The 26,836-nt window shown below is 38.9% G+C and overlaps 1 protein-coding gene across 1 annotated transcript in view; it reads left to right on the top strand.

Moving 5' to 3' along the window:
- Window positions 1-2,016: 2,016 nt before the first annotated feature.
- Window positions 2,017-26,836, top strand: part of LOC132403719 (alpha-1,4-N-acetylglucosaminyltransferase-like) — a 63,537-nt gene continuing 38,717 nt past the window's right edge. Inside the window, exons 1-3 of the mRNA XM_059987329.1 lie at window positions 2,017-2,204; window positions 13,394-13,569; window positions 14,281-14,442. Of these exons, the coding sequence (XP_059843312.1) occupies window positions 2,017-2,204; window positions 13,394-13,569; window positions 14,281-14,442 (526 nt within the window). The remainder of the gene's footprint in view (window positions 2,205-13,393; window positions 13,570-14,280; window positions 14,443-26,836) is intronic.

Here is a 26,836-nt window from a genome sequence, read left to right as displayed (position 1 = left end):
TTTTGCCGACCTTGAATGGAAATGAGTTACCAGAGGAGAAGGAAAAGGATAGTGGGGTTAAGGAGAGTAAAGGAGAGGAGGTAGATCTACCATTAGCAAGGAGGGACTTTATAAAGGAACAGAGTCATGATGAGGAGCTCGTGGCATTGAAAGAATCAGCTCTTTCTGAAGTAGAGATCGATAAGGAACCAAGGGGGTACTATCTGAAGGAGGGAGTGTTAATGAGGAAGTGGAGGCCGACCACGGTGCCATTCAATGAGGACTGGGCGGTGGTACACCAGGCGATGGTTCCGAAGGTTTATCAGGATGAAATTTTGAATTTAGCTCACAAGGGATCTCTAGGTGGACACTTGGGAGTAAGGAAGACAGTAGATAGGGTTATAAAAGATTTTTATTGGCCAAATATGAGGAAGGATATTGTTGACTATTGTAAAAGTTGCCATACTTGTGAGGTGGTAGGAAAGTCAAATCAGGTTATACCTAAGGCACCTCTCAGACTGATACCCGCCTTTGGGGAGCCTTTTTCGCGAATCATCGTGGATTTTGTGGGTCCTTTGCGAGCGGGCAGTAGTATGTCATGACCATGATGTGTGCTGCTACTCAATTCTCTGAGACTGTGTCCCTGGGGAACATTAGGACTCCTGCGGCATTAAAAGCACTCATTAAATTTTTCACCATGGTAGGGTTACCTAGACAGATACAGTCAGGTCAGGGGAGTACCTTTATGTCCCGTGCATTTCAGCAAATGTTGACATGGATGGGAGTTAGACAAATTCTAGTCTCTGCATACCACCCAGAATCTCAAGGAGCGTTGGAAAGATTCCACGCAACTCTAAAGACTATGATTAAAACTTACTGTCAGGAAAACACTTATGACTGGGATGATGCATTGCCACTTCTGTTACTTGCAGTGAGGGACACGGTTCAGGAATCTCTGGGGTTCAGTCCATTTGAGCTTGTTTCTGGTTACAGGTCCAGAGGACCTTTAATCTTACTCAAAGAAAAATGGTCTAGTCGGAATGTGCAAGTCAATGTAATTGACTATGTTTTGAGGCTCCATGAAAGGCGCCATAAAGTTTACGAGTTTGCAAAGCAAAATCTTAAAGACTCCCAGACTAAAATTAAACAATGGTATGATAAACGAGCCCAAGAGCAAGAATTTCAAGTGGTCAATAAGGTTTTGGTCCTGTTCCCTGTAGTTACCAAACCCCTACGGTTTCAAGGGCCGTACAAAGTGATTAAGAAAATAGACTCTCTGCATAATGTGATTGAAACTCCTGTTAGGTGAAAGCCGGGCCAGTTGGTTCATGTTAATATGCTAAAGGGTTATCATGATGCGACCCCCACGGTGGTTGATGCTGTCACGAAGACCGATGAGGCAGAAAGGATTGATAAGGAGGGGTCCAAGCGTTTTGAAAAGATAAGCATAGTACGCACCAGACTAGAGAACTCTGTTATTTTGGCCAACTTTGCTAATAAAGTCAGTCACTTGGAGCCTGAACAAAGACAGCAGCTGACACAGCTAATTCACCAGCATGCAGATTTATGCCCAGATGTTCCCAAAAGGTGCAAAGTAACAGAGCATGATGTTATTGTTACCTCAACCCAGCCGATTAAACAATCCCCTTATCGGATGAATTTGGAAAAGAGCAAGCTAGTGGAAAAAGAAATTGAGCATATGTTAGCTGCTGGTATAATTTGTGAATCTTCCTCTGCATGGGCATCTCCAGGCGTGGTTGTACCAATGCCGGACGGTAGTATAAGATTCTGTACAGATTACAGAAAGGTGAATGCCATCACAAAATCAGATGCTTAGCCTATCCCCAGGGTGGATGATTGTATTGATAAAGTGGGTAAAGCGAGATACATCACTAAGATTGACCTGCTAAGGGATACTGGTGTGTTCCTTTGACTGACAGGGCTCGAGAAATTTCAGCCTTTGTCACACCATCAGGGTTTTATGAATACAATGTGTTGCCATTTGAAATGAAAAATGCTCCAGGGACATTTCAGAGAATGATTGACGCTGTGATTAAACAGTTAACAAACACAAAAGCTTACATTGACGACGTAGTAGTTTGGAGTAACACTTGGGAAGAGCACATTGAAGCTGGGGAGAAACTGTTTAAACGAATGTCTGCAGCCCACCTCACAGTGAACCTCGCAAAGAGTGAGTTTGGCCATGCCACGATCACGTACCTGGGGTATGTGGTAGGACAGGGGCAATTGGCTCCTCTGCAGGCTAAAGTACAGGCTATTTCCAGGGTTCCTGTCCCAACAAATAAGAGGACATTGAGAAGGTTTTTGGGCATGGTGGGGTACTATCAAAAATTTTGTAAGAACTTTGCGGACATTGCCCTCCCACTTACAAAGCTCCTACAGACTGAAGAAAAATTTGAGTGGAGCAGTCCTTGTCAGGAAGCTTTTGAGAAATTCAAAACCATATTGTGCCACCACCCTGTGTTAAAAGCTCCTGATCTCTTGAAATCTTTCTTCCTGGCGACTGATGCAAATGATGAGGCTGCAGGGGCAATCCTATTACAGAAAGCAGGGGATGGAGTGGAACACCCAGTGCCATATTTCTCTCGAAAGCTCGATGTGCATCAGAGAAATTACTCCACTGTGGAGAAAGAGTTGTTGGCACTTATCTTGGCAATTCAGCATTTTTAGGTCTACATCTGTGCAGCACAGAGACCATTAATTGTTTATACTGATCACAACCCTTTGGTATTCTTGGCTAACATGAAAAATAAAAACAGGAGGTTATTAAGTTGGAGTCAGTTGTTACAGGAATTCGATATTAAAATACGATGTAAAGGGGAGTGACAATGCTGATTGTTCATCTAGATGTTAATTTGAAAGTGTATCTGTATAATTCTTGCAGTTAAGAACACTTCTGTATTTTGTCAAACTCTGTAATTCAGTAATATGCTTTATTAGTTAATTTTCACTCTGGTGAAAATTTCCAGAAGGATGGGGGTGTTATGAGTGATGAACAGACCTGATGGTCAATGGGGTGCAGAGTTAACCATTCCCAACCCCCCTCCTGAGAACTACGAACTATTGCTGTTGTTATTCTGCTCATGAGAGAGAGATAAAGCCCAGGCAAGAACATTTGCTACAGATAAGAGGGGGAGAGAGTCTGTTGATCTACTGTATTATGACTCTTCCTGGCTTATTTACCTTCTACTACAAGGACTGTACTTTGCTCATTAACATTCCTCAGGAGATAGTAGGAGTGGCCTGATTTGATGGACACAGTCATTCAGAGTTGATGGATAGATGAGACCCCGTGAGTGGGGATAAAAGACAGGTCTGGAGAGACACCCTTCAGACACACCAGTGGACACTGACTGAGTGTTGGGAACCCACAGAAAGGTGGGGGCTTCAAAGACCGAACCAGGAAATCGGTCAGTAAAGTTCACAGTGTTACAGCAGGGTAGGTGGGGACTTGTGTGTGTGTCCACTCATGCCAGTGTGACGAGTCCACCACAGAAGAATGGTCTAGCTGAAGACCAGAGGGGTCATAACTGAATGGCCACAACGACACGACGGATTAAGAAAGTCACAAAATGTTTGCCTGTCGCAGCAGTTGCTGTTACATCTCGCTCGCTCTCTCTCTCTCTCTCTCTCTCTCCAACAATTTCAAAACAACAACCATAACTACTTCAGCATTTATGAACTGAACTCTATACTTTCCTATGACAATTCATTTACCCCTAGACATCAGTGGAGCTTGTTTATTATTCATTATTATTATTCCTACACTTTTAGGTTTATTACTGCTAACTTATTTGATATGTATATTTGCATTTTTAATATTGTATTGTGTAGTTTACTAATAAACACCTTTAGTTTGGTACCACCAGACTCCAAAGGATTCTCCTTTCTCTGCTGGTCAGACTCCCAGTTATGGGGTACGTAACACAATAGAGAACAGTAGGTGGGTTAGATTCTTTCCAGTGCAGCAAAATAGCTCTCCTGGCCAGTAAAGTTGAAAAAGCTATCACATGTTGGGCAAAAGCAGACACTTTGCTTGTTTCCTCTGGAATAATCCCAAAAATTGCTATAAGTGAATTAGGTTCAACATCCATATCTATAACTTTAGATAATATTCCAAACACATCCCTCCAAAAATTATTTAAACTTACACATGACCAAATCATCTGAGTTAGAGTAGCCATTTCTGCATTACATCTGTCACAAATAGGGCTTATATTCAGAAAAATATGCACCAATTTATCTTTGGACATATGGGCCCTATGTACTATCTTAAACTGAATTAGGATATGGCGTGCGCAGATAGATGAATTATTGACTAAATGATAAATTTTACTCCATTGATTAACTGAAAGTGAATGTTGAAGTTCTACTTCCCAGGTACGTTGAACCATATCATCAGGTGACATGCGAGCATTCATTAACTGTTTATAAATGATAGCTATTAATCAGTTTTTGAAAAGGTTTAAACTGAAAAATAACATTAGCCAAATTTGAAGAGCAGGCCAAGGGGTAATTTGGTAAAAAAAATCACGTAAAAAATTCCTAACCTGTAAATACCTGAAAAAATGTGTATTAGAGATATCAGATTTATACATTAACTGTGAAAAAGACATTAAACAGTCTTGTAAAAACAAATCTAAAAATGTTTTTATTCCCTTAATTTTCCATGTTAAAAAAGCCTTATCCAAAGTTGATGGTTTAAAAAAGAAATTAGAATAAATATTACTAGAAAGTAAAAAATCATTTAATTCAAAAAATCTACAAAATTGAACCAACTTTTTAAAGTATGTTTAACAATAGGGTTGAGAGCTTGTCTACTTATTCTGGAGAGCGAAGACGGAAGAGGAGCTCCTAATAAAGAAGCTAACGAAAACCCCGTTACTGAATTTTCCTCCAGCTGTAACCATGAAGGGCGATCTTGATCATCTATATCATAAATCCAAACAGTAATAGAGTGAATATTAATTGCCCAATAATAAAATCTAAAGTTTGGTAAAGCCAGTCCTCCATCTTTTTTTGATTTTTGCAATAAAAGTTTATTCACTCTAGGGCTTTTATTATTCCAAACAAAAGATAAAATCAAAGAATCTATTTTATTAAACGTTTGATGAAGATGTGGTATAAGCATTTCATAAAAGGTCTTGTAAAATTCTACCACATAACCATCAGGTCCCGGAGCTTTACCTAATTGCATAGAGGATATAGCCTTGGCTAACTCCTCTTGTTTAATAGGTGCATCTAACATATCGGCATCTTGAATCAAAATTTGGGGTATGTTTAACCTTTGCAAAAATTTATTCATAGTCATAGTACTATCAGAGAATTCAGATTTACACATTCAACAACGGAGTTTAACATAAGTGTATCTAAAAAAAGTAATCAATTCGAGAGTATTTATGATGGATGTGTGAGAAAAAAGAGAAATTTTTATCATTGTGGTGTTTATATCTCCAAATATCAATAAGTCCATATTCTAATAAAAAAGCTTTAATACAAGCTGGCGCTTTATTTGGAAGCGACAGATCGGTTGATGACCTGTCAATCGCCAGATTAAACAACAATTAAAGTCACCACCCATAATCAGCTTATATTCATTGAGATTCGGTAACTCTGAAAAAAGTTTCTTAAAAAAAATCAGAATTATCTACATTAGGTGCGTATACACACCAGAGCTACCTTTTGCTCGCATAATAAACCAGTAACAATTAAATATCTTCCAATCAAATCAGTAGTAGTATTAAGGTGTACAAAAGGGATTTTGGGGCTAACAAATATAGAAACTCCTCTCATTTTACTGTTTTATTTTTTCATTTCGGCAAAGATTTCGGGTGGATAATCGACTATACGAATTTGTGTTGAAATGAAGAATAATTTCCATTTCTTTCTGGCTTCTCGAAGAATAGCTTCTTTAGTTGTATAATAATGCAAAGGAAGTACAACTGCTCGGGGACGTAATTCAGCTGAACACTGAGAAATTGGAATTCTGTGAGCTCTGGTAATTAAGGGGCTAGATTCAAGGGTCTCATTGAAAAGTGAGTATCGCATATCTGAAAAGTATTTTAACAGATCGCCAGCTTCAGTATTTTCAGGCAGTCCCAGAATACGCAGATTCCTCCGACGCCCTCTATCAAAATCAACCATTCTTTTCTTTGTTTTAGATAGTTCCGAGGTAGTTTCATTGATTTTCTTTTCCATTGAAGATATCTTCATTCCTTGATCTTTAATAGTTTGCTTGAATAGATCATGCTCAGTCTGGATTCAGGTTGTAGCCTGCTGAAGTGTTTGAAGTTGAGAGTCCAAGTTTTTCAGAGTCTTGTATCGTAGAAATAGCTTTTTCAAACTTCCCGTTTGAACCAGCCAGCTTATCAATTTTAATATTAAGTGATCCAAATTCCGACTTCATGTCTTATATTGAAGAAAATATTCCCGCTAGTGTAACAGGTTCCTCCATCTTCTTGGTTTGTTCCGTTTGCTCCATTTCAGGGAAAGTCTTGCCGCTTCTCAGCTCAATACCAGAACGACTTTTTTCGGCCATTGTAATTAAGTCGTAATTCCTTCAGTAAAAATAATAAATCCTTCAGGAGAAGTAATACGTCATCAAAACTAAAAGGGATCTGTTGGTGGGATATAAAATATATTTAAAGAGAGAGAGAGCCGCTAGGAATGCGACCTACTCCATGTGCTACAAGGTGGAGATTATAGAGATAAGTCAATTATAACTCACTTATAAGTCAATAGCATCATAACATTTTAAGTAACATTTGGATATTAAATACAGTGCATAATTTCCTCATATGAGCATATAAAATCATTGCAACATACCAGTGAGAGGACAAAGCCCCTGTACCGGGGCCACAGCAGTCGCAGTCCGGAGAGAGTGACCGACCAAGCGAGGAGTGCAACAGGGCGCATGTCCGCCTCCCCCACACCCGTAGATAGGTAGGATCTATCAGCCTACAAAAGTTTAGCTCGAGGGATGACTTTCAGTAGATCGCAGTGAGGTAGCTGCTCTGCTACTTAGGAAACCCTGAGCCCAAATTAGGTCAGCTGCAAATATTTTAACATTGGGTTCCCCACAAACATTTGGTGTGCTAAACAGGTTTGGAGGTGGCACTCCAGGCCAGTATCAACTGCACTTCTCGCTGGCCGTGTGAGGCGGCCAGTTACCCAAGGCCAACCACTGATTCCTGGCGCTAGGGTATCACTGCGTTTAGGTGACTGATGACCTCGTGTGTGTTCAAGTTCAACAGTGAGCGTGACAGAGAAGGAGGAAAGGTGCAGCTGACTCATATTGTTTCATATCGCCAAATCATATTGTTCCCTTGTGGCCCGGTAGTACATGCTTTGCAGCCCAGTACCAATCCACAGCCTGGTGGTTGGAGACCACTGGCATAGGGATCAATCCCTATAGAAAGCAGAAAGGTGTGGGGAGGGAAAGATGTGCTTGGTGGTGGGATCCCATTGGTGGTGGCAGAAGTTTCGGAGAATTATGTGCAGGATGCAGAGACTGGTGGGATGGTAGGTGAGGACAAGAGGAACACAGAGTGTGGTAAGATCAGACTTATGTGAAATGGAAGAGGTGCGGTTGAGGGCAGAGTTCAATGAACATGGCTGCAAAAGTTGATAAGGCAGTAAAGAAGACGTAAGGCATGCTTACGTATCTTCATTGGCAGGTGCTACATAGTCATGCTGGACCATAAATTGTAATCATACCTCACCTGGAGTATTGTGTACACATCTGCTTACTCCATTATAGGAAGGATGTGGAGATTGTAGAAAAGGCTCCGAAAAGGTTGACAGGATGCTTGCTGGATGACAGGGAATTAGATGCCTTTATACTATATAAGGAGAGGTCAGACAATCTGCGTTGTTTTCCTGAAAATATTGAGGCTAGGTGGAGATCTGGTAGGGGTTTTTTTAACTTATGAGAGATATAGCGAGGGTAGAAGTCAGAAACTCTCCCGGAGTGGTAGAAATTTCAAACATCAGAGGACGTACTTTTAAAGTTAATTAGGGAGAATTTAGGGGGATGTGAGGGCAAGTTGTTTACATAGAGAGTGGGAGGTATCTGGAAGGGGTTGCCAAGGATAGTAATGAAATCAGCAATTCAATTGAGTTGAAGAAGATTTTGGATAAGTAGAGAACATGAAAGGAATGGAAGGATAAGGATGATAAACAGGATGAGTCATTTCCTTTACCTGAATCTTCCTAGTCATGTCTATCTTATTTCACAACACCAAATCCAGAAATTTCTGTTCCCTATTGGTCTCTACCACGAGCTGCTCTGAAAAGCCATCCCACAAGTTTGTTTTCCTGTGTTCTACTACACTCCTGATTGTGCTGTAGGTTTTCTATTACTAATCTACTTGTGTACTGAAGTTCCTTATGATCACTGTGACATTGCTTTCCTATATGTCTTTTCTGTCTCCTGGGGTATGAGGTCCTCTACATCCAAATTTCTAATTGGAAGCCTGTGCATAATTTCCAGTCAGAGGATTTCAGTCAAGATGCCAGAACGGTGTGTTGCCTCCCTGGTGTCAGGTCACACAGGGGCTACAGAACATTCTGAAAAAAGAGGGAGAGCACCTGGGAGCTGTGATCCCTTTCGGTACCAATGACATAGGCAGGAGTATGGGGTCCGGCAAAATGATTTTGGGAGGCTAGGTAAAAAGATAAATAGCAGGGTTGTAAGCTCAGGGTTACTAGATACATAGAAAACCTGTAGCACAATATAGGCCCTTCTGCCCACAAAGCTGTGTCAAACATGTCCTTACCTGAGAAATTACCTAGGGTTACCCAGAGCCCTTACTTTTCTGAGCTCCATATACCTGTCCGGGAGTCTCTTAAAAGACACAATCATATCTGCCTCCACCACCATCGCCGGCAGCCCATTCCACACACTCACCACTCTCTGTGTAAAAAACTTACCCCTGATATCTCCTCTGTACCTATTTCCAAGCACCTTAAAACTGTGCCCTCTCATGCTTGCCATTTCAACCCTGGGAAAAAGCCTCTGACTATCCACACAATCAATTCCTCTCATCATCTTATACACCTCTGTCAGGTCACCTCTCTTCCTCTATCGCTCCAAGGAAAAAAGGCCAAGTTCATTCAACCTATTCTCATAAGGCATGCTCCCCAATCCAGGCAACATCCTTGTAAATCTCCTTTGCACCCTTTCTATGATTTCAGATACTTCAGATAGAGTGAGGAGACCAGAACTGAGCACAGTACTCCAAGTAGAGTCTGACCAGGGTCCTATATAGCTGCAACATTACCTCTTGACTTCTAAACTCATCCCATGATTGATGAAGGCTAATGCACCACATGCTTTCTTAATCACAGAGTCAACCTGCGCAGCAGCTTTGGGTGTCCTATGCAATATGCTGGTGAAATGGTAAATAGATTCATAGTGCCATTAAATATGTCATAAAAGAGTGGTACAAGAGAAAAGACTTTACATTTATGAATCATTGGTCTCCCTTCCTGAGTAGTGGGTAAGTTAAGGGAATATAATCCAATTCTCAAAGAGAGATCAGAAGTGGAGAAAGTGAACAATTTCAAGTTCCTGGTGTCATTATCGCTGAGGATCTAATTTGGTTCCAACATAATGATGCAGCTATAAAGAAAGCAAGACAGTGGCTGTATTTCATTAGGAGTTTGAAGAGATTTGGTTTGTCCCCTAAAAAACTCAAAAAATTCTATGTGAAGAGCTAACCGACAGGCTGCATCAGTGACTGGTATGAGGGGTGGCTACAGCACAGGATTGAAAGAAGCTACAGAAAGTTATAAAATTAGTCAGCTCTACCACGAGTACTAGCCTCCGTAGTATCCAGGACATCTTCAAGGAGTGGTACCTCAGAAAGTTAGTGTCCATCATTAAGGACCATCACCCAGGACATGCCCTCTTCTCATTGTTACCATCAGGAAGGAGGTACAGAAGCCTGAAGGCACACACTCAGCAATTCAGGAACAGCTTTGTCCCCTCTGTTATCCAATTCCTAAATGGACATTGAACCCATGAACACTACTTCACTTTTTTTTAATTATTTCTGTTTTTGTACTATTTTTAATTTGACTATTTAATATAAATATATACATACTGTAATTGATTTACTTATTTATTTTTATACTTTACCATACATTGCATTATACTGCTACTGCTAAGTTAACAAATGCTGGTGATATTAAACCATCTGAGATTCTGCCACAACAGTTGTATCATCATTGGAAAATTTATAGATAGTGTTTGACCTGTGTCTAGCCTCACAGTCATGGGTGTAGACAGAGTAGTGCAGCAGGCAAAGCACTCATCTTTGGGGTGAACTGATGATGATCGACAGTGAAGAGAAGACATTAATTCCAATCCGCTCCAACTATGGTCTCCCAACGAGGAATCAAGGATTCAGTTGTAGACAGAAGTAAATGGTTCCAGGTTTTGAAGTTTGTTGATTAGTGCTGAGGAGGTGATGCTGTTGAAAACTGAGCTGTAATCAATAAACAGCAGCTCAATGTAGGTATTACTGTTGTCCAGGTGTCCAAAGCTGAATGGAGAGCCAATGAGATTGCACCTGCTGTAGAACCATTGTGGCATGAGTCAAACTGCAGTGGGTCCAGGTCCTTGCTTAGACAAGAGTAAATTCCAGCAATGATCAACCTCTCAAATCACTTTATCACACTGGACGTGAGTTCCAGTGGGTGATAGTCACTGGGTTACCTCACCCTGCTCTTCTTGGGCATTGGCATGATTAGCACCCTTTTGAAGCAGGTGGGAAACTCCAACTGTAGCAGTGAGAGGTTGAGAAGGCCCTTGAACAGTCCCACCAGATGGTTGGCACAAGTTTTCAGTGCCATACCAGATACACCATAGGGGTTGACACCTTACGAAAAAGATGTTCTGACATTGGCCTATGAAATAGCTATCACAAGGTCGCCAGATGTTCCAGGGATTCTCACAGGAGTAGTTTTGTTCTCCCTTTGTAAGCATGCATAGAAGGCACTGTTTCATCTGGAAGTGAAGCAACGCATCATTTATGATGTTATCTTTCGTCTTGTCAGAAGTAATGGCCTGCAAACCCAACTAGAGCTGATGTGCATCTAATTTTGTTTAACTTAACTTGGAATTTCTTTTTCACTCTTAAGATTACCTTCCATGTACTGTATCTGGATTTCTGGTAGGTTTCTACTGACTTCACTTAAAGTGTATCCTTTAAGAGAGTAACTAAAGAGACAAATGATCATAACAAATTGCAGGAATACACCATTCAGCCCCTTATTCTCAATGGGATCATGGCTGACTTTAACTAATCTTATTCTCCTGTACAATCCCCTTGCTAAGGATGTGTCAATCTAACAAACTCTCTTGAACATGTTCAGAACAGAGCTTCCACAGCTCTCTTGAATAGGTAATTCTAAAGATCTACCATCACCCGGCTGAAAATTTTCATTTCTTTCCTTTTCAGGGTGGCTGGATTCTATTGGAGCCTGTGATCTACAGATGCATTCAAGCTATGGTTCTTCATGGCAGTTTGTTCTTGGTCTTGGAGCTCAACATGCGGTTGCATTTTTGATATCTCCAGGAGCTGCCTGGAAGATGTTTGCCTGTGGGGTGCGGTTCTACAGCCCTGAGGATGAATCAGTCCAATGCCGACTAAAGTGTCACGGAAGATCGGAACATTGAGACAGCAGATGTGGCTGTCGGAGGCCTCTGCACTTGAGTGATCTCTCTGTCTCTCTCCCTGTCTCGATCGGGACTGGAGATCTGCTGGTACTTTTGGGTGAGCTCAAATAAACGATGCTGCGGACTGCAACATTGAAAGAGTGAGCTGTTGGTCACCCCTCTCACTGTGGAAGGGGTGATATCCTTCTCCCCCTTGTTAGTAAGGGAGAGAGCCAGAGGCATGTGAAGTGCTGAGCTATGAACTATGGTTTTTGATTGACTCTAGATCAAGGCCTTTCTGGGGACCTTGCTATTGCTTGAATGGAGGATGGTGGGGCTGCCTGCTGGTACTGGGGGGGGGGGGTTAGTGAGGAGGGTTAGGCTTTGCTGCTGCTTGTTCATGGGGAGGGGTAGACTTTGGGGTTCTGATATTTTACTGTCATTCATTGTTTGGGGTTTCCTTCTATTTCATGGATGTCTGTGAAGTGTAAGAATTCCAGGTTGTACACTGTATACTTTCTCTGATATGAAATGGAACCATTGAACCATTGAAACTTCCTGACCTCCTGAATGACCAAATCATTGTTGGGTGACTTTGACCCTTGGCTCAATTTGTCCTCACAGAGGAATCATCAATAATGTAGAAGACTTGTTAAGCAACTTGAGAACAATATCTGTATCAAAGACATCATCTTTAATTCTTCTGACTTCTTGAGAACATAATCTGGTTAGTTATTGTGCTCATTCTCAACCTCTCATGTGTGGAATACGTCCAATTAATTTCACAGTGAGCAGAAGGCCAGTGACATGTAGGCGATATATCATCCGTCAGTGAGGCAGAACCACATTTACAGGGGGCAAAAAATATTTTAGTAGATTTTAGTGTTTTGGATAATCCACTAATGGACAGTGGTATTAATAATGATTTTAATAGTTTTAGTAGGAAAAGGGTCTCAAACTTGTAAGTTTTAGTTGAGGTCCAAATCCTTCTTTCCGCAGGTGTTGTGTATCAGAATATCAATATCAGAAGTTTTAAGATTTTAGAATTAGTTGCTGGTATTTTAATTAAAGATAGAGGTAAAGCCCTAAAGGTTCTGAACAAAAAGAAATAATTAAGAAGAATAATCAGAACTCAAACACGAACAGATGATAAGCTGAAGGGAAAGGTATTTTTAATATTGTGCCAGAGAAATGTAAGTGAACGGCAAGAGAACTGATCAGGGATCTGACAGAGATTGGCTGTGCCATCAGGACTGAAGACTTAGAAAGGTATTTTATGCCTATTTTTGCAAAACCAAACAATAAGGCAGACTTGAGGGGCTTTAGTCCTTGTGTTGAGCAGACTTCAGATTTTAACCTGTTACATGCCATTACTTCCATACGGGTTGTTGTGGGTATTGATGGTTTTCAACGGGATGCTGCAGCCAGCCTCATTGCTTTATATTGGCTGAGGTTCAGAAGGTGGACACCAATGATTTGGCTATGATGTTTTCCTCCTGGACTAAAATGGATAGAGTACCCACCTGAATGAAATAGAGCAAGATTGTGTGACTCAGTGAAAAATTAAAATCTGTCAAAAACTAGCATCCTGTAATGATTCCTTTAAGTTTATCCTTGAAGATTCTGGCCAAGCTTAGGAGGAGACAATGGTGCCTAATGGCAACTCCTTTGCTTGCATCTTTGGAACCAGCTCTATTTCCATCTTTAATATCTCTATTTTTTCCCTTTCAGGGTTCTTTCTTTTGAAGTCACTGACCTAGAGTTAAATGCTGAATACGGTTCTTTGCAGGAATGGGAACTGCTCTCGGGGTTTCATGACTGGCCATTATTTGGCACACCAAGGGCTTGGCCTAAGAGCTTCACTCACCTTCCAAGATTTCATGGCTCTGGAGATGGGGGAATCGGAGGTCGGTGTCTAAGCAGGAGATTGGTGTGTTGTGGAAGATAGAAGATCAAAGGCTGTGTGCCCAGAGACCTGAAATATTTGGGCACAGAGCTCAGAAAAAGTGACACAACAGACTTTTAATGTCAGAAACCAGCGGAGTCTCAAGATGGCGCTTATGGAGTGAAGCGGTTTTAGGCTTCGCTCCAATCCTTTTACTTTTTTTTTTAACCTACAAGCACCCCCTAATTGATCTGTTTATACCTAATCTAAAGGGGTTCAGATGTATGAAACCTTTTTCAATTGTTTGGGTCATTTTCAACTCATTGAAATGTCTAAAGCAAAGGAATTGGAACAGAGGAAAGAACCGGTAACTTTGGAAGCAATTGCAAAACTTATGGACGACAGACTTGAAAATCTGGAGAATAAATTAACCTTAAAGCTTCCTACGTTCAATGAAATTTTAAAGACATGACGCAAAACTTCAAACACTTACGCTGGATTCACAAAAACAACAAGCAAGTATTTTAGTTCTTGAAGATGCCGCTCGCCAGAGAGATGGCACAATTGAAACTCTGCAACAACAGCAAGCTTTGACTTCTCAACTGCTGGATTGTAATAAATCTAAAATCACTGATCTTGAAAACCGCTCTCGAAGACTACATCTCCAGACATTTGGGATTCTGGAAAAATTTGAGAATGGTGATCTGACTATTTTTCTCCAAATTTTTAATAGTTGTCTTCGGCTCAGAAGTACTGGATACCCCTCCAATAATTGACTGTGCACATCGCATTTCTCGTTTTCAATCAGCTTCAAGTTTGAAACCACGACAAGTAATTCTCCGGATCCATTATCCTCATACCAAAGAACGTTTGATTTGGGCTGCCCGGAAAAAGAGTATGATCAGCTTTCAAGATTTTAAATTCTGTACTCTGGAAGACTATAGTTCTGAAGTTTTAAGGGCAAGAATGGCTTTTAAATAGATTATGTTGAAATTCATCAGGAAGGCTACAAGCAAGTGCTGTTATTTCCAGCACAATTGAGAGTTACTCTCAAAGATGGGACTTATCGGCTGTTCAAATCTCCAGCGGATGCTCAACGATTCCTTGAAGAATAACACTTTATTGTTTCTACAGGTTGACTAATGTAATAATTAGTTTATAGATTTGGATCTTTTATAAAATGATGTTTTTTTTTACATGATGGTTTACACGTATTTCTTACACACGGTAAAAGTCCATTTTTGGTTTATTCTGAGTTTGTTCTTTTTTATATTATTATTCTGTAAGTTTTGAAAGTAACTCATTAGGGTTTTCTTTTAAGTTCATATACACTTTTTAATATTTTTGACGTTTAAATATTAAGATTTTTTTTAAATAAAAAACTTTTCTAAGATGTTGTTTCTTTTCCCCAAAAGACCATAGTTCTTGGATACATCACATCCGTTTTGATGTGTCTGAATAAGTTTAAGGACTTTCTTTTAAAACACTAATACAATATTATCCATTTATGGGTTTTATCATTTTATTTTTTTTAAATCCTTTTGTTTTATATATATAATACTAATTTTATACTTTAATCTTTGTTATACTAACCCTTTCTTATAATATGGGTGGCTTGTATCTTTTATTTAACTTTTTTGTTTGAGTTGCTGTCTTGAGACATGGGGGTAAATTTAGTATTAGATCGCTTGCTTGCCTCTTTTTGGCTTTTTCCTGGGGTTTTGAGGGTGGAGGGAGGGGGATTTTTCTTTTTGCTTGCTTCACACTTAGTTTTACTTCATGAGCTGATTCGAAACTACAAAAATGGTTGCAGTGTCATGACTTCCGGTTCCTCTTTGAACTTACTTCCCTCTTCCGGATTTATGAGTTCATCTTTTTTTTAACCTTATGTGTTAATTGTAATAAACATTGGCAATATGGATAAGATTATTAATTTTGTTTCTTGGAATACTAATGGTTTAAATCATCTGATCAAATGGAAAAAATATTCAAAATATTCCACAGAATGAATGCTAATATTATCTTTGTACAAGAGACTCATGTGAGGAAGGTGAATAGTCAACGTTTTTTTTAGGTTTTGGAAAGGCCAACAGTATCACTCAAATTCCCAAGCCAAAGTAAGAGGTGTTTCCATTTTTATAGATTCTTCAATTTCCTTTATACACTATGAAACAATTTCAGACCCACAAGGTAGATTTTTGCTTATTACTGTTCTACTTTTTAATCAAAAATTTGCTTTAGTTAATGTTTATGCTCCAAACACTGACTGTACTGAATTTTTTAAGTGTCATTTACATCCTTTCCTAATTTGAATCATTATTTGCTGATAATAGGTGGGGATTTTAACTATTGTTTAAACCCTTCGATGGATAGATCTAAGCCCACCCAAGCTCTTCTGAATAAATCAGCCTTTCTTATTAATTCCTTTATGATTGATTCTGGAATTTCTGAAATTTGGGGTTTTTTACACCCCAATGACACAGAGTTTTCATACTTTTCTCATGTTTATCATAATTATTCAAAAATTGATTACTTTTTTTATTTATCACCATTTACTTACAGATGTTATTGATTGTAAATATGACTCCATTACCATTTCTGACCATGCACTTTTGAAGCTATCTATTAAGACAATGGACTCATCTACTAATGCTAAATCTTGGAGGTTCAACTCTATTTTATTGCAGGACTTAGACTTTCTTAATTTCATTAAACAACAAATTGATTTGTTTTTCTCAACAAATTCTACAGCAGAGATCTCTAGTGGAATTTTTTGGGACACTTTTAAAGCATTTATTCGTGGACAGATTATTTCATACTCTGCTGGAGTTAGGAAATGAACTAATTCTAAAATATTAACATTGTTTTGATAAAATCAAAGCAATTGATAAGATTTATTCAGTGACCCCCAGCAAAGAACTTTATAAAGAAAGAGTTGAACTTCAAATGGAGCATAATTTGTTATTATTCTCTTCAATTGAAAATCAGTTAATTAAATTTAGATTTCATATGAGTTAAATTGTCTTTTCCTAAACCTCACTTTTATTATCCGTAATTATTTGGATGGAGGTTCAGAGTTTTCGGCACTACTGTATGTATCTAACATTATGCAATGGCCCATGTTGGTTAGTGTTTTTTTTCTTCTCTTTTTTTGTTTTTTTTTTGTCTTTTTGTTTCTTTTGTTCATAAATACAATGAGTTTGGGAGGCTATATCTATTAATTATTATATATTTGAATGTCTACTTAAACTATCAACTATGTACTCTCAAACACTTTGTATTCATGTTTCATTTATGTTTGCTTAAAAATTAATAAAAATATTTAAAAAGAAAGAAAGTAAAACTAGAACCCAGTAGTTTTATGTACATGGAGATAAGTCTGGCAAATTATTGGCTAATCATTTGAAAACTGCTTTGGTTAAACGACAAATTACTAGGATTCATAAACGAGATGGCACAGTGACAATCGACCATAAAGAGATAAATAAAGCCTTTCAAGATTTTTATAATTCTTTATATCAATCAGAATTTGTTGAGGATTCTTCTATAATAGATGAATTTTTAAGAAAGTTGAATATCACAAAATTAACAACAGAGGATAGTGTATTCCTAGATGCATCTATTACGGAAACTGAAATAAAAGAGGCTACTTTTTCAATGAATTCTGGTAAAGCTCCTGGTCCAGATGGTTATACTGCAGAACTTTTAAAATCCTTTTCCTCTATACTCTCTCCTTGGCTTTGTAAAATTTTTAAAGATGCGTTAACTATAGGTAAATTGCCACAATCTTTTTATGAAGCCTCTATTTCTTTAATTCTTAAAAAAGATAAAAACCCCACTGAATGTGCATCCTATCAGGCTATGTCCTTGCTGAATAAAGATTTTAAGATTTTTAGTAAAATTTTGGCCACCAGATTAGAAAATATATTACCTCGAATTTTTTCGGAAGATCAGACTGGATTTATTAAAAACCGCTACTCATCTTTTAACATTAGAAAATTAATTAATATTATTTATACTCCTTCACCCAAATTACCAGAATGTGTCATTTCCTTAGATGCTGAAAAAGCATTTGACAGAGTTGAATGGCCATATTTATTTAATACATTGCAGCATTTTAATTTTAGTTTGAAATTTATATCATGGATTAAATTAATATACTATAAACCCTTGGCTTCGGTCTTTACCAATAATCAAAGATCTTTTTTCAGTTATTCTGTGGTACAAGGCAAGGCTGTCCTTTAAGTCCTTTACTATTTGACATTGTTTTGGAACCTTTAGCTATAGCCATTCGTGAATGACCTAATATTTTGGGTATTACTCGTGGGGAAGGGACGTAATAAATTATCATTATATGCTGATGATTTGTTACTATACATATCTGACCCTGAGAGATCTATTCCTGTTATTTCATCCTTGCTTGCTCAGTTTAGTAACTTTTCTGGTTACAATTTGAATCTTAATAAGAGCAAATTATTTCCATTAAATATGCAAGTTCCAATTTATAAACTTTTACCATTTAAAGTTGTCACAGATTATTTTACTTATTTGGGTATTAAAATTACCAAAAAACATAAAGATTTATTTAAAATTAATTTTTTGCCTTTATTTGACCAAATTAAGCAACTTGCTACCAGGTGGTCTCCATTATCTTTGTCATTGGTTGGTCGAATTAATGCTATTAAGATGATGGTATTACCCAAATTCTTATATTTATTTCAAGCATTACTAATTTTTATTCCTAAATCTTTTTTTGATATTATTGACTCCAAAATATCTTCCTATCTGTGGCAGAATAAAACTCCTAGACTAAGCAAAAAACATTTACAGAAGTCTAAGAAGGAGGGCGGTTTGGCTTTGCCAAACCTGAGATTTTACTATTGGGTAGTTAATATACGATATTTAATATTTTGGACACAAGAATTGACTATAGCAGCATGCCCACAATGGGTAAATTTGGAATGTAAATCTGTACAAGACTTTTCATTGTTTTCAATTTTAGGATTTTCACTTCTTTTTTCTTTATCTAAATTGAATAAACAAATAACTAATCCTATAGTTAAACATTCATTGCGAATATGGTTTCAATTTCGTAAATGTTTTGGCTTGAATAAGTTTATCTTATCAAGCCCTATAATATTTAACTTTTTTTTTCTGCCCTCTTTTCTGGATCAAGCCTTTGTTTTATGTGTTTTATGATCACATGTTTTCATGATCTATTTTAGATAATAGTTTTATGTCCTTTGAACAGCTATCTAATAAATATAATTTACCCAAAACTCATTTTTTTAGATATTTGCAAGTTAGAAATTTTTTGAATAATGAGTTACAGTTGTTACGTATCCCGTAACTGGATAACTTACCAGCAAAGACAGAGAGGTCCGTTGAAGTCTGATGTCGCTATTTTCAAAAGTTTTTATTTATAAAGGGACACAAAAGTAAGGTTAATACAAACATTCAGATAATGCACGTCACCAATACTCAATCTAAAGCGCGGGTATAGTAATAATCATCACTAAGAAGTAATCTTGGCTGTTGTCTAGGGGATAATATTTTTGTCCATTGGAAATATAAAAGTCACTCAGAAGTCTGCAGACTTTAGCCTTTCGGGGAATCGCTGAGTTTCACGTGTTTTAGAGGGATCAGTGAAAAACGAAAAAAAAACTTGCCTGGGTCTTTATGAAGCCACTCCGTAAAATCAGGGGAACGTTGTTTCCCCGTTGTTAGTTCGAAGTCCTTCTCGGTAGTATCAGCCACCCGCTCCCCAGGCAAAGGAGTTAGGAGTGCACGTGGCATTGAGTGGTTTCCAGCCACGGGAGCACTGAGCGAGGGTGTCCTTCTGGTGCGTTGCTGGGTTACTGCCTCCTGCAGTCCGCTTTTATCTTTACTTGCAGAGTTGTAGATGTCCATCAAAGTAGGGGGATGCAATCTCCACCCCCACATTGCCCGAGGGTGTCCATATCCATGGTAGCTGTCACGTAGCAGGGACATGCACGTCACACAGGTGCCTCTAAGAACAATGGCCAAAACCGTTGCATTGTCTCTCACTTCCGAGACCCGAATTAATAGTGCTCTTGCGGTTCTCCGGAAGGAGGGGGCTGCTCCCGCTCCTTCGGCCCCTCAGAGCTGTGGTACATTTATAACACAGTCTTTTCCGAAATTATGTCCTTCAGACATTACGGAGAAATTTTTAGCTCTGAATCCTTGTCAGAAGGGTTTAGTAGCCATCATTTATAATATCATCATGAAAATACAGCCAGAAGTATCAGAAAAAATTAAGAAGGAATGGGAAAAAGAACTTCATTGTCTTATACCCACTGAGCAGTGGGAAAAAATTTTACAATTAGTCAATTCTTCTTCTATTTGTGCTAAACATGCTCTAATACAATTTAAGGCTGTACATAGAGCTCATATGTCTAAGGATAAACTTGCTTGATTTTATTCTTATATTAATCCAACCTGCGACAGATGTCATTTCGAAGTTGCTTCATTGACCCACATGTTTTGGTCTTGCCCTTGTTTGCAAAATTACTGGAAAGATATTTTCGGTATTATTTCAACAGTTCTGAATATCAATTTCCAACCTTATCCTATTACTGCAATTTTCGGTTTACCAATGGCGGATAATAGTCGTTTATCCCCTTCAGCTCGACGGATGATTGCATTTGTTACATTAATGGCTAGAAGATCTATTCTATTGAATTGGAAAGAAATTAATCCTCCAACTACATTTCAGTGGTTTTCTCAAACTATCTCTTGTTTGAGCTTAGAAAAAGTTAGAAGTGTTGTCTTTGATCCTTCAGTTACATTTGAAGAAACTTGGAGACCATGTATTCATCATTTTCATATGAGTTAAATTGTCTTTTCCTAAACCTCACTTTTATTATCCGTCGTTATCTGGATGGAGGTACAGAGTTATTGGCACTACTGTATATATTTGACATAATGCAATGGCCCATGTTGGTTAGTTTTTTTTTCTCTTTTTTTGTTTTTTTTTACTTCTTTTGTTCGTAATTACCATGAGTTTGGGAGGTTATTATATATTGATTATCATCTATTTGAATGTTTATTTAAACTATTAACTAATTAATCTCAAACTCACTGTATTCATGTTTCATTAATGTTTGTTTAAAAATTAATAAAAAGATTTAAAAAGAAAAGAAACCAGCAAGTTGCATATTATGTCTCCTTTCTCACTGTGAAAAGGAGACATCACTTTCTCCCTTATTAGAGAGAACGAGAGAGTGTCTGTGGCACATCGAATGCCAGGTAAATGAGCAATTTTTGGAGTACTGCAAGTCTGTGTCTTTGCTGTTGCTTTGCTCATGCTTGAGTGCTCGGTGGTGGGTGCCGATGCTTTTTTTTCCAGTGGAGGGATGGGAGCTGAGGGGTACTTTGGGGTTCTAACATTTAACTGTTATATATTCATTGGGGTACTCCTCTGTTATCGTGGAAGGTTGCAAAGAAAAAGTATTTCAGGATATATATCGTATACATTTCTCTGACATTAAATGTACCTTTGACCTTTGAAGGGTTTGATGGACACAGTTGTCCTTCACTGTCATCAGAAGGGATTCATTCCAGCAACATCCATCTTTAATGAAAATATTGTTATTTTCAGCAATTTAATGAAGTGGACAAAGAGGAACCAGTAGCGTCCAGCTGCAGTTTTTATTAACCTTCTGAAGGCTTTTGATTCCATCAGCCATAGCTTTATCATTAAAGCTTTGGGCCAGATGGGGGTTGGTGCCATTTTGTGGGCCTCATCCAAGACCTAAATACAGGCTCCAGCATTCTTGTTGAGAATAGCAAGGGACTGACCCATCCTTATTCTAAGGTGAGTAAATCAAGGAGACCCACTTTCCTTGATATTATTTAGCATAGTTTTGGACATTCTTTTATGTTCGCTGGATAGGGATGGGTCCAGATCTATCTACTGAAAATATGGCATGTACAGCCCCAGCCTTTGCTGATGATGATGCACTTCCAAGAGATTATCACAAGGGCTTGGTCAGGATCTTCAAAATCATGGAAAATTGTATGAAGACTAGTGTTGAGGTTAATCTCAACAAGACTGATGCATTTTATATGGAACTCAAGGTAAAAACATCCCTATTTAGTACTGTCAATAATCATTTTTAATGGAGATGAGATATCATATATTAGTCCATGTCAAATAGAAAAGTATTTTGGTGCTAGGATCGAACCATGGATTGGGTGTTCCAGACAAGACTAGATAAATAACCTCAAGGGATGGGGTATGAATATCTCAAGCACATGGCTCAAATCTATCCAAATGTTTGGTATTTCTCAAACACAGTCTATCTGTGATTATCAAAATGAAAAACGTGAGATGCAGGAAATCTGAAATAAAAGAGATAACGCTGGAAGTCTTCATCAGGTTTGTCAGCTTCTGTGGAGAGAGACACAGAGTTAGTACTTCCAATCAACGACCTTTCATTGCTATGGCAAAACAGACAAAAAACTGTAGGAACCAGAGTGTCAGGCAGCATCTATGGAGAGGAGTAAGTGGTCTTACATCACCATTTTCTGTTTTCTCATTCACAAATCCTGTTTCTGTTTTCCCATTTTCTATTTTCACATTCCCAATTCTTGTCCAATTCTGTTGATTGGAAATGTTGTCTGAGCTGCTAGCAACACCTTATGTATATTGCATCTGGGTAGCCTCCAACACAATGGCATGAAAATCATTTTCTACTTCTGGTAAAAAAAATCCCTCCTCCTCTCCTCTTCTTCTATTCTCCACTCTGTCCTCTTTCCTCCCCTCAGCTGCTAATCACAACCTCCTTCCTTTCCTCCTGTGATCCACTCTCCTATCCTATCAGATTCCTTCCTTTCCAGCCCTTTATCATTGCTACCGACCTACTTTCACCTATCATCTAGCTAGCCTCATTCCCCTCCCCACACCTTTTTATTCTGGTATCCTCCACCCTTCCTATCCAGTCCTGAAAGAGCCTTGGGATGAAACATTGATTGTTTATTCACTTCCATAGATACTGCCTGACCTGCTGAGTCCTTCAGCATTTTGTGTGAGTTGCTTTGTTCCTGCTTTTCATTTGCCACCATTAGCTGGCTTTCCCTCACCTGAGTTACAAGCAGAGCACACTGGGTGCATCAAATATGCAAGCGAGATTTATACTTCAGATATAAAGTCAAACAACACCCGGAACATCATTTTATTCACACAGACCGGCATGAGTGAATCCCACTTAAAACAGGTAGGTGCCAATGAATTTTAATATGTTTTCTCTGAATTATGTTGGGATTTCTTTTCATTTTGGGAAAATGTGTTTTAATTTTCATGAACTTGATCTCTTCGGATAACATCAGCCAGTGAGCAAACTGGGGATAGATTCAAATTTGAACAATTATCTGATTGGTTTTTACAACGTTCGGCAACGAAAAACATTTTGACAATCAGGAATACTCAAATATCAATTTTGAGTGTGGATGTCCAGACATAGCATAAACAAAAAGCACAAAAAACATGTCATTAAGAAAAAGATCTTTAGTATATTAATATGACTCAGATATAGCTTTGGTTTTGTTTTGTTTTCTTTCACCGTGTTTCTCATTAAAAGTATTAAAGAAATTAGAACAATCAGGATTATTGAAGTAATATTGATGCTTCACTGAATTGGATCATTAATTTCTGGTTTCCACTCTACTTGTACTGCCAGACCCACGTTCCCCTGGTACGTTAAGATTTATTTCAGATTTTCATCATCTCTTTTATCTCTCAAGCACCAAACACACTCTGCACAGTTAACAAGCCAGTGCAGGTTGGGAGTAGTATTCATGTTTCCCTTAGTAATAGAACATAGAACATAGAATAGTACAGCATGTTACAGGCCCTTCAGCCCACTATGTTGTGAGTTTTGAGTTCTTCTCCCTCTGTTACCAACTCCACACCTACTTCCTTTGCCATCAGTATATTCTGTATACAATTTTTCCTTCCTCCAGGAACTTCATTCCATTCCTTTTGTCCTCTTATTCTTTATTTATCTTTACTGTCTTTCCCCCTCCCCATCCTCTCTCCTCTCCTTCTATTCACACGTCCTCACAGAGATCCACTGTGATTCACCAGCCACCAACACCCTGTCAGCTCACACCACCATGGTCCATGTAGCTCTGTCTCTGTTGGTCTGCACCCTTGATGCACCATCAGTAACTCTCAGAGATGTGAGGCAAGAGATAGGCTTTTATTAGTTTGAAGAAAGCACTGTCTGCAGCAAGAGACCATCGCAAAACATCCTGGAGACTGAGGGAGGAGCAATGCCTCCAATCACCTTTATACAGGGGTCTGTGGGAGGAGCCACACAAGCTGTCAGCAGGGGGGCGTGTCCAGACAGGTATATGTAGTTCACCACAACCTTATCACTGTCACTCACTTTGTCCTCTCCACCCCTCACTCGGCTCAGCAACTGGAAACATCTCTAGTTTTGATCTTCTCTGATTTCAATGAATCTTCACTGAATTAGATCATTAATTTCTCATTTCCACTCTACTCGTACTGCCTGACCCATGTTCCCCTGGTACTTTAAGATTTATTTCAGATTTTCATCATCCGCACTCTTTTGCCTTTCAAGCACCAAACACACTCTGCACAGTTAACAAGCCGTTTCTTGCCAGTGCAGGTTGAGAGTAGTACTCAAGTACTCACCAGCATATTCCCATGTTTTGCCTTGGGCATGATGGGGGGAGACCCATCAAAACGGCATCAAAACAGCAAATCTTCAGCAGAATTGTCCCTTCAGCTGTGGCTCAGCTGGAATTTTGTGTGATATTTTCAGAGCAGTGCTTTTTGTGAAAGAGGTTGTCTTTAAGATAAAGGCTTTGATGATTCCTTCCTTCCCAGCCTTTTATCTTTGCTACCGACCCAGTTTCACCTATCACCTTTTAGCTAGACTCATTCTTCTTCCCACACCTCTTTATTCTGCTATCTTCCACCCTGCCTTGCCAGTCCTGAAAGGGTCTTGGGATGAAACATCAACTGTTTATTCATTTCCATAGATACTGCCTGACCTGCTGAGTCCTTCAGCATTTTGTGTGAGTTGCTTCATTTCTGCTTTTCATTTTCCACCAATAGCTGGCTTTCCCTCACCTGAGTTACAAGCAGAGCACACTGGGTGTGTCAAATATGCAAACAAGATTTATACTTTGGATATAAAGTCAAACAACACCCGGAACATCCTTTTATTCACACAGAGCGGCATGAGTGAATCCCACTTAAAACAGGTAGGTGCCAATGAATTTTAATATGTTTTCTCTGAATTATGTTGGGATTTCTTTTTCATTTTGGGAAAATGTGTTTTAATTTTCATGAACTTGATCTCTTCGGATACCATCAGCCAGTGAGCAAACTGGGGATAGATTCAAATTTGAGCAATTAGCTGATCTGTTTTTACAATGCTTGGCAAAGAAAACATTTTGACAATCAGGGATACTCTAATGTCAATTTTGAGTGTTGATGTCCAGACATCACAAAAACAAAAAGCACAAAAAACATGTCATTAAGAAAAAGATGTTTAGTATATTAATATGACTCAGATATAGCTTTGGTTTTGTTTTGTTTTCTTTCACCGTGTTTCTCATTAAAAGTATTAAAGAAATTAGAACAATCAGGATTATTGAAGTAATGTTCATGCTTCACTGAATTGGATCATTAATTTCTGGTTTCCACTCTACTTGTACTGCCAGACCCACGTTCCCCTGGTACGTTAAGATTTATTTCAGATTTTCATCATCTCTTTTATCTCTCAAGCACCAAACACACTCTGCACAGTTAACAAGCCAGTGCAGGTTGGGAGTGGTATTCATGTTTCCCTTAGTAATAGAACATAGAACATAGAATAGTACAGCACGTTACAGGCCCTTCAGCCCACTATGTTGTGAGTTTTGAGTTCCTCTCCCTCTGTACCCAACTCCACACCTACTTCCTTTGCCATCAGTATATTCTGTATACAATTTTTCCTTCCTCCAGAACCTTCATTCCATTCCTTCTGGTCTCTTATTCTTTATAGATCTATTTAATACTGACTACCAATGTGAAATAGTTACTCTATCTGACAAAACCCTCTCCAAATTCAAAGTTAACCATTGAGTGGAGTAACATTTCCACTCAGAGGACAAGGGCTGAGCTGATGGAGACCTTCAAAAGATGAAACTAAGATGCACAAGACCAATCCCAAATTCATCATCAATTCTACTGGTCTTTTTGCACTTTTGATAACATTGAATTTACAGAAGCTGGTCGGTAGCTCTTAGAATTCACCACACACTTCCCCTGGGCCACTACCCGACACAAAGCATTTGGCCGTGTTCACTGATCTCATTTCTTGAAATCTTTCCTCCACAGCATCATGACTCCCCAACTGTGCCCAGCTCAGTACATTGTAGTTTCCAGTCCTAAAAAATTAGTTCGAAAACAGAAACTTGGTGCCATCCTTTGTTTGATCATATTATAGTCTGCAAGGTGCAACACTGAATTAAACTTGCAGCTGAACAGTTTTCCAGTTGTGGCTGAGCTGGGCATTTCTGATGAAAGGTCATCAGTCCATAACATTAACTCAGGTTCCTCTCTCTACACTGCTGCCGTACACACAGGGTATTTCCAACATTCTCCTTCCTGTCAGATTTCCAGTAACTGTAGTGTTCTGTGTCTCCTGATTCCTGCACAGTCTTTCCCCCTCCCCATCCTCTCTCCTCTCCTTCTATTCACACGTCCTCACAGAGATCCACTGTGATTCACCAGCCACCAACACCCTGTCAGCTCACACCACCATGGTCCATGTAGCTCTGTCTCTGTTGGTCTGCACCCTTGATGCACCATCAATAACTCTCAGAGATGTGAGGCAAGAGATAGGCTTTTATTAGTTTGAAGAAAGCACTGTCTGCAGCAAGAGACCATTGCAAAACATCCTGGAGACTGAGGGAGGAGCAATGCCTCCAATCACCTTTATACAGGGGTCTGTGGGAGGAGCCACACAAGCTGTCAGCAGGGGGGCGTGTCCAGACAGGTATATGTAGTTCACCACAACCTTATCACTGTCACTCACTTTGTCCTCTCCACCCCTCACTCGGCTCAGCAACTGGAAACATCTCTAGTTTTGATCTTCTCTGATTTCAATGAATCTTCACTGAATTAGATCATTAATTTCTCATTTCCACTCTACTCGTACTGCCTGACCCATGTTCCCCTGGTACTTTAAGATTTATTTCAGATTTTCATCATCCGCACTCTTTTGCCTTTCAAGCACCAAACACAC

The sequence above is a fragment of the Hypanus sabinus genome, chromosome 2, assembly GCF_030144855.1.
Source record: "Hypanus sabinus isolate sHypSab1 chromosome 2, sHypSab1.hap1, whole genome shotgun sequence".
Taxonomy (NCBI): Eukaryota; Metazoa; Chordata; class Chondrichthyes; order Myliobatiformes; family Dasyatidae; genus Hypanus; species Hypanus sabinus.
Note: the sequence above shows the minus strand (reverse complement) of the source record. Positions and strands in the feature narration are given on the sequence as shown.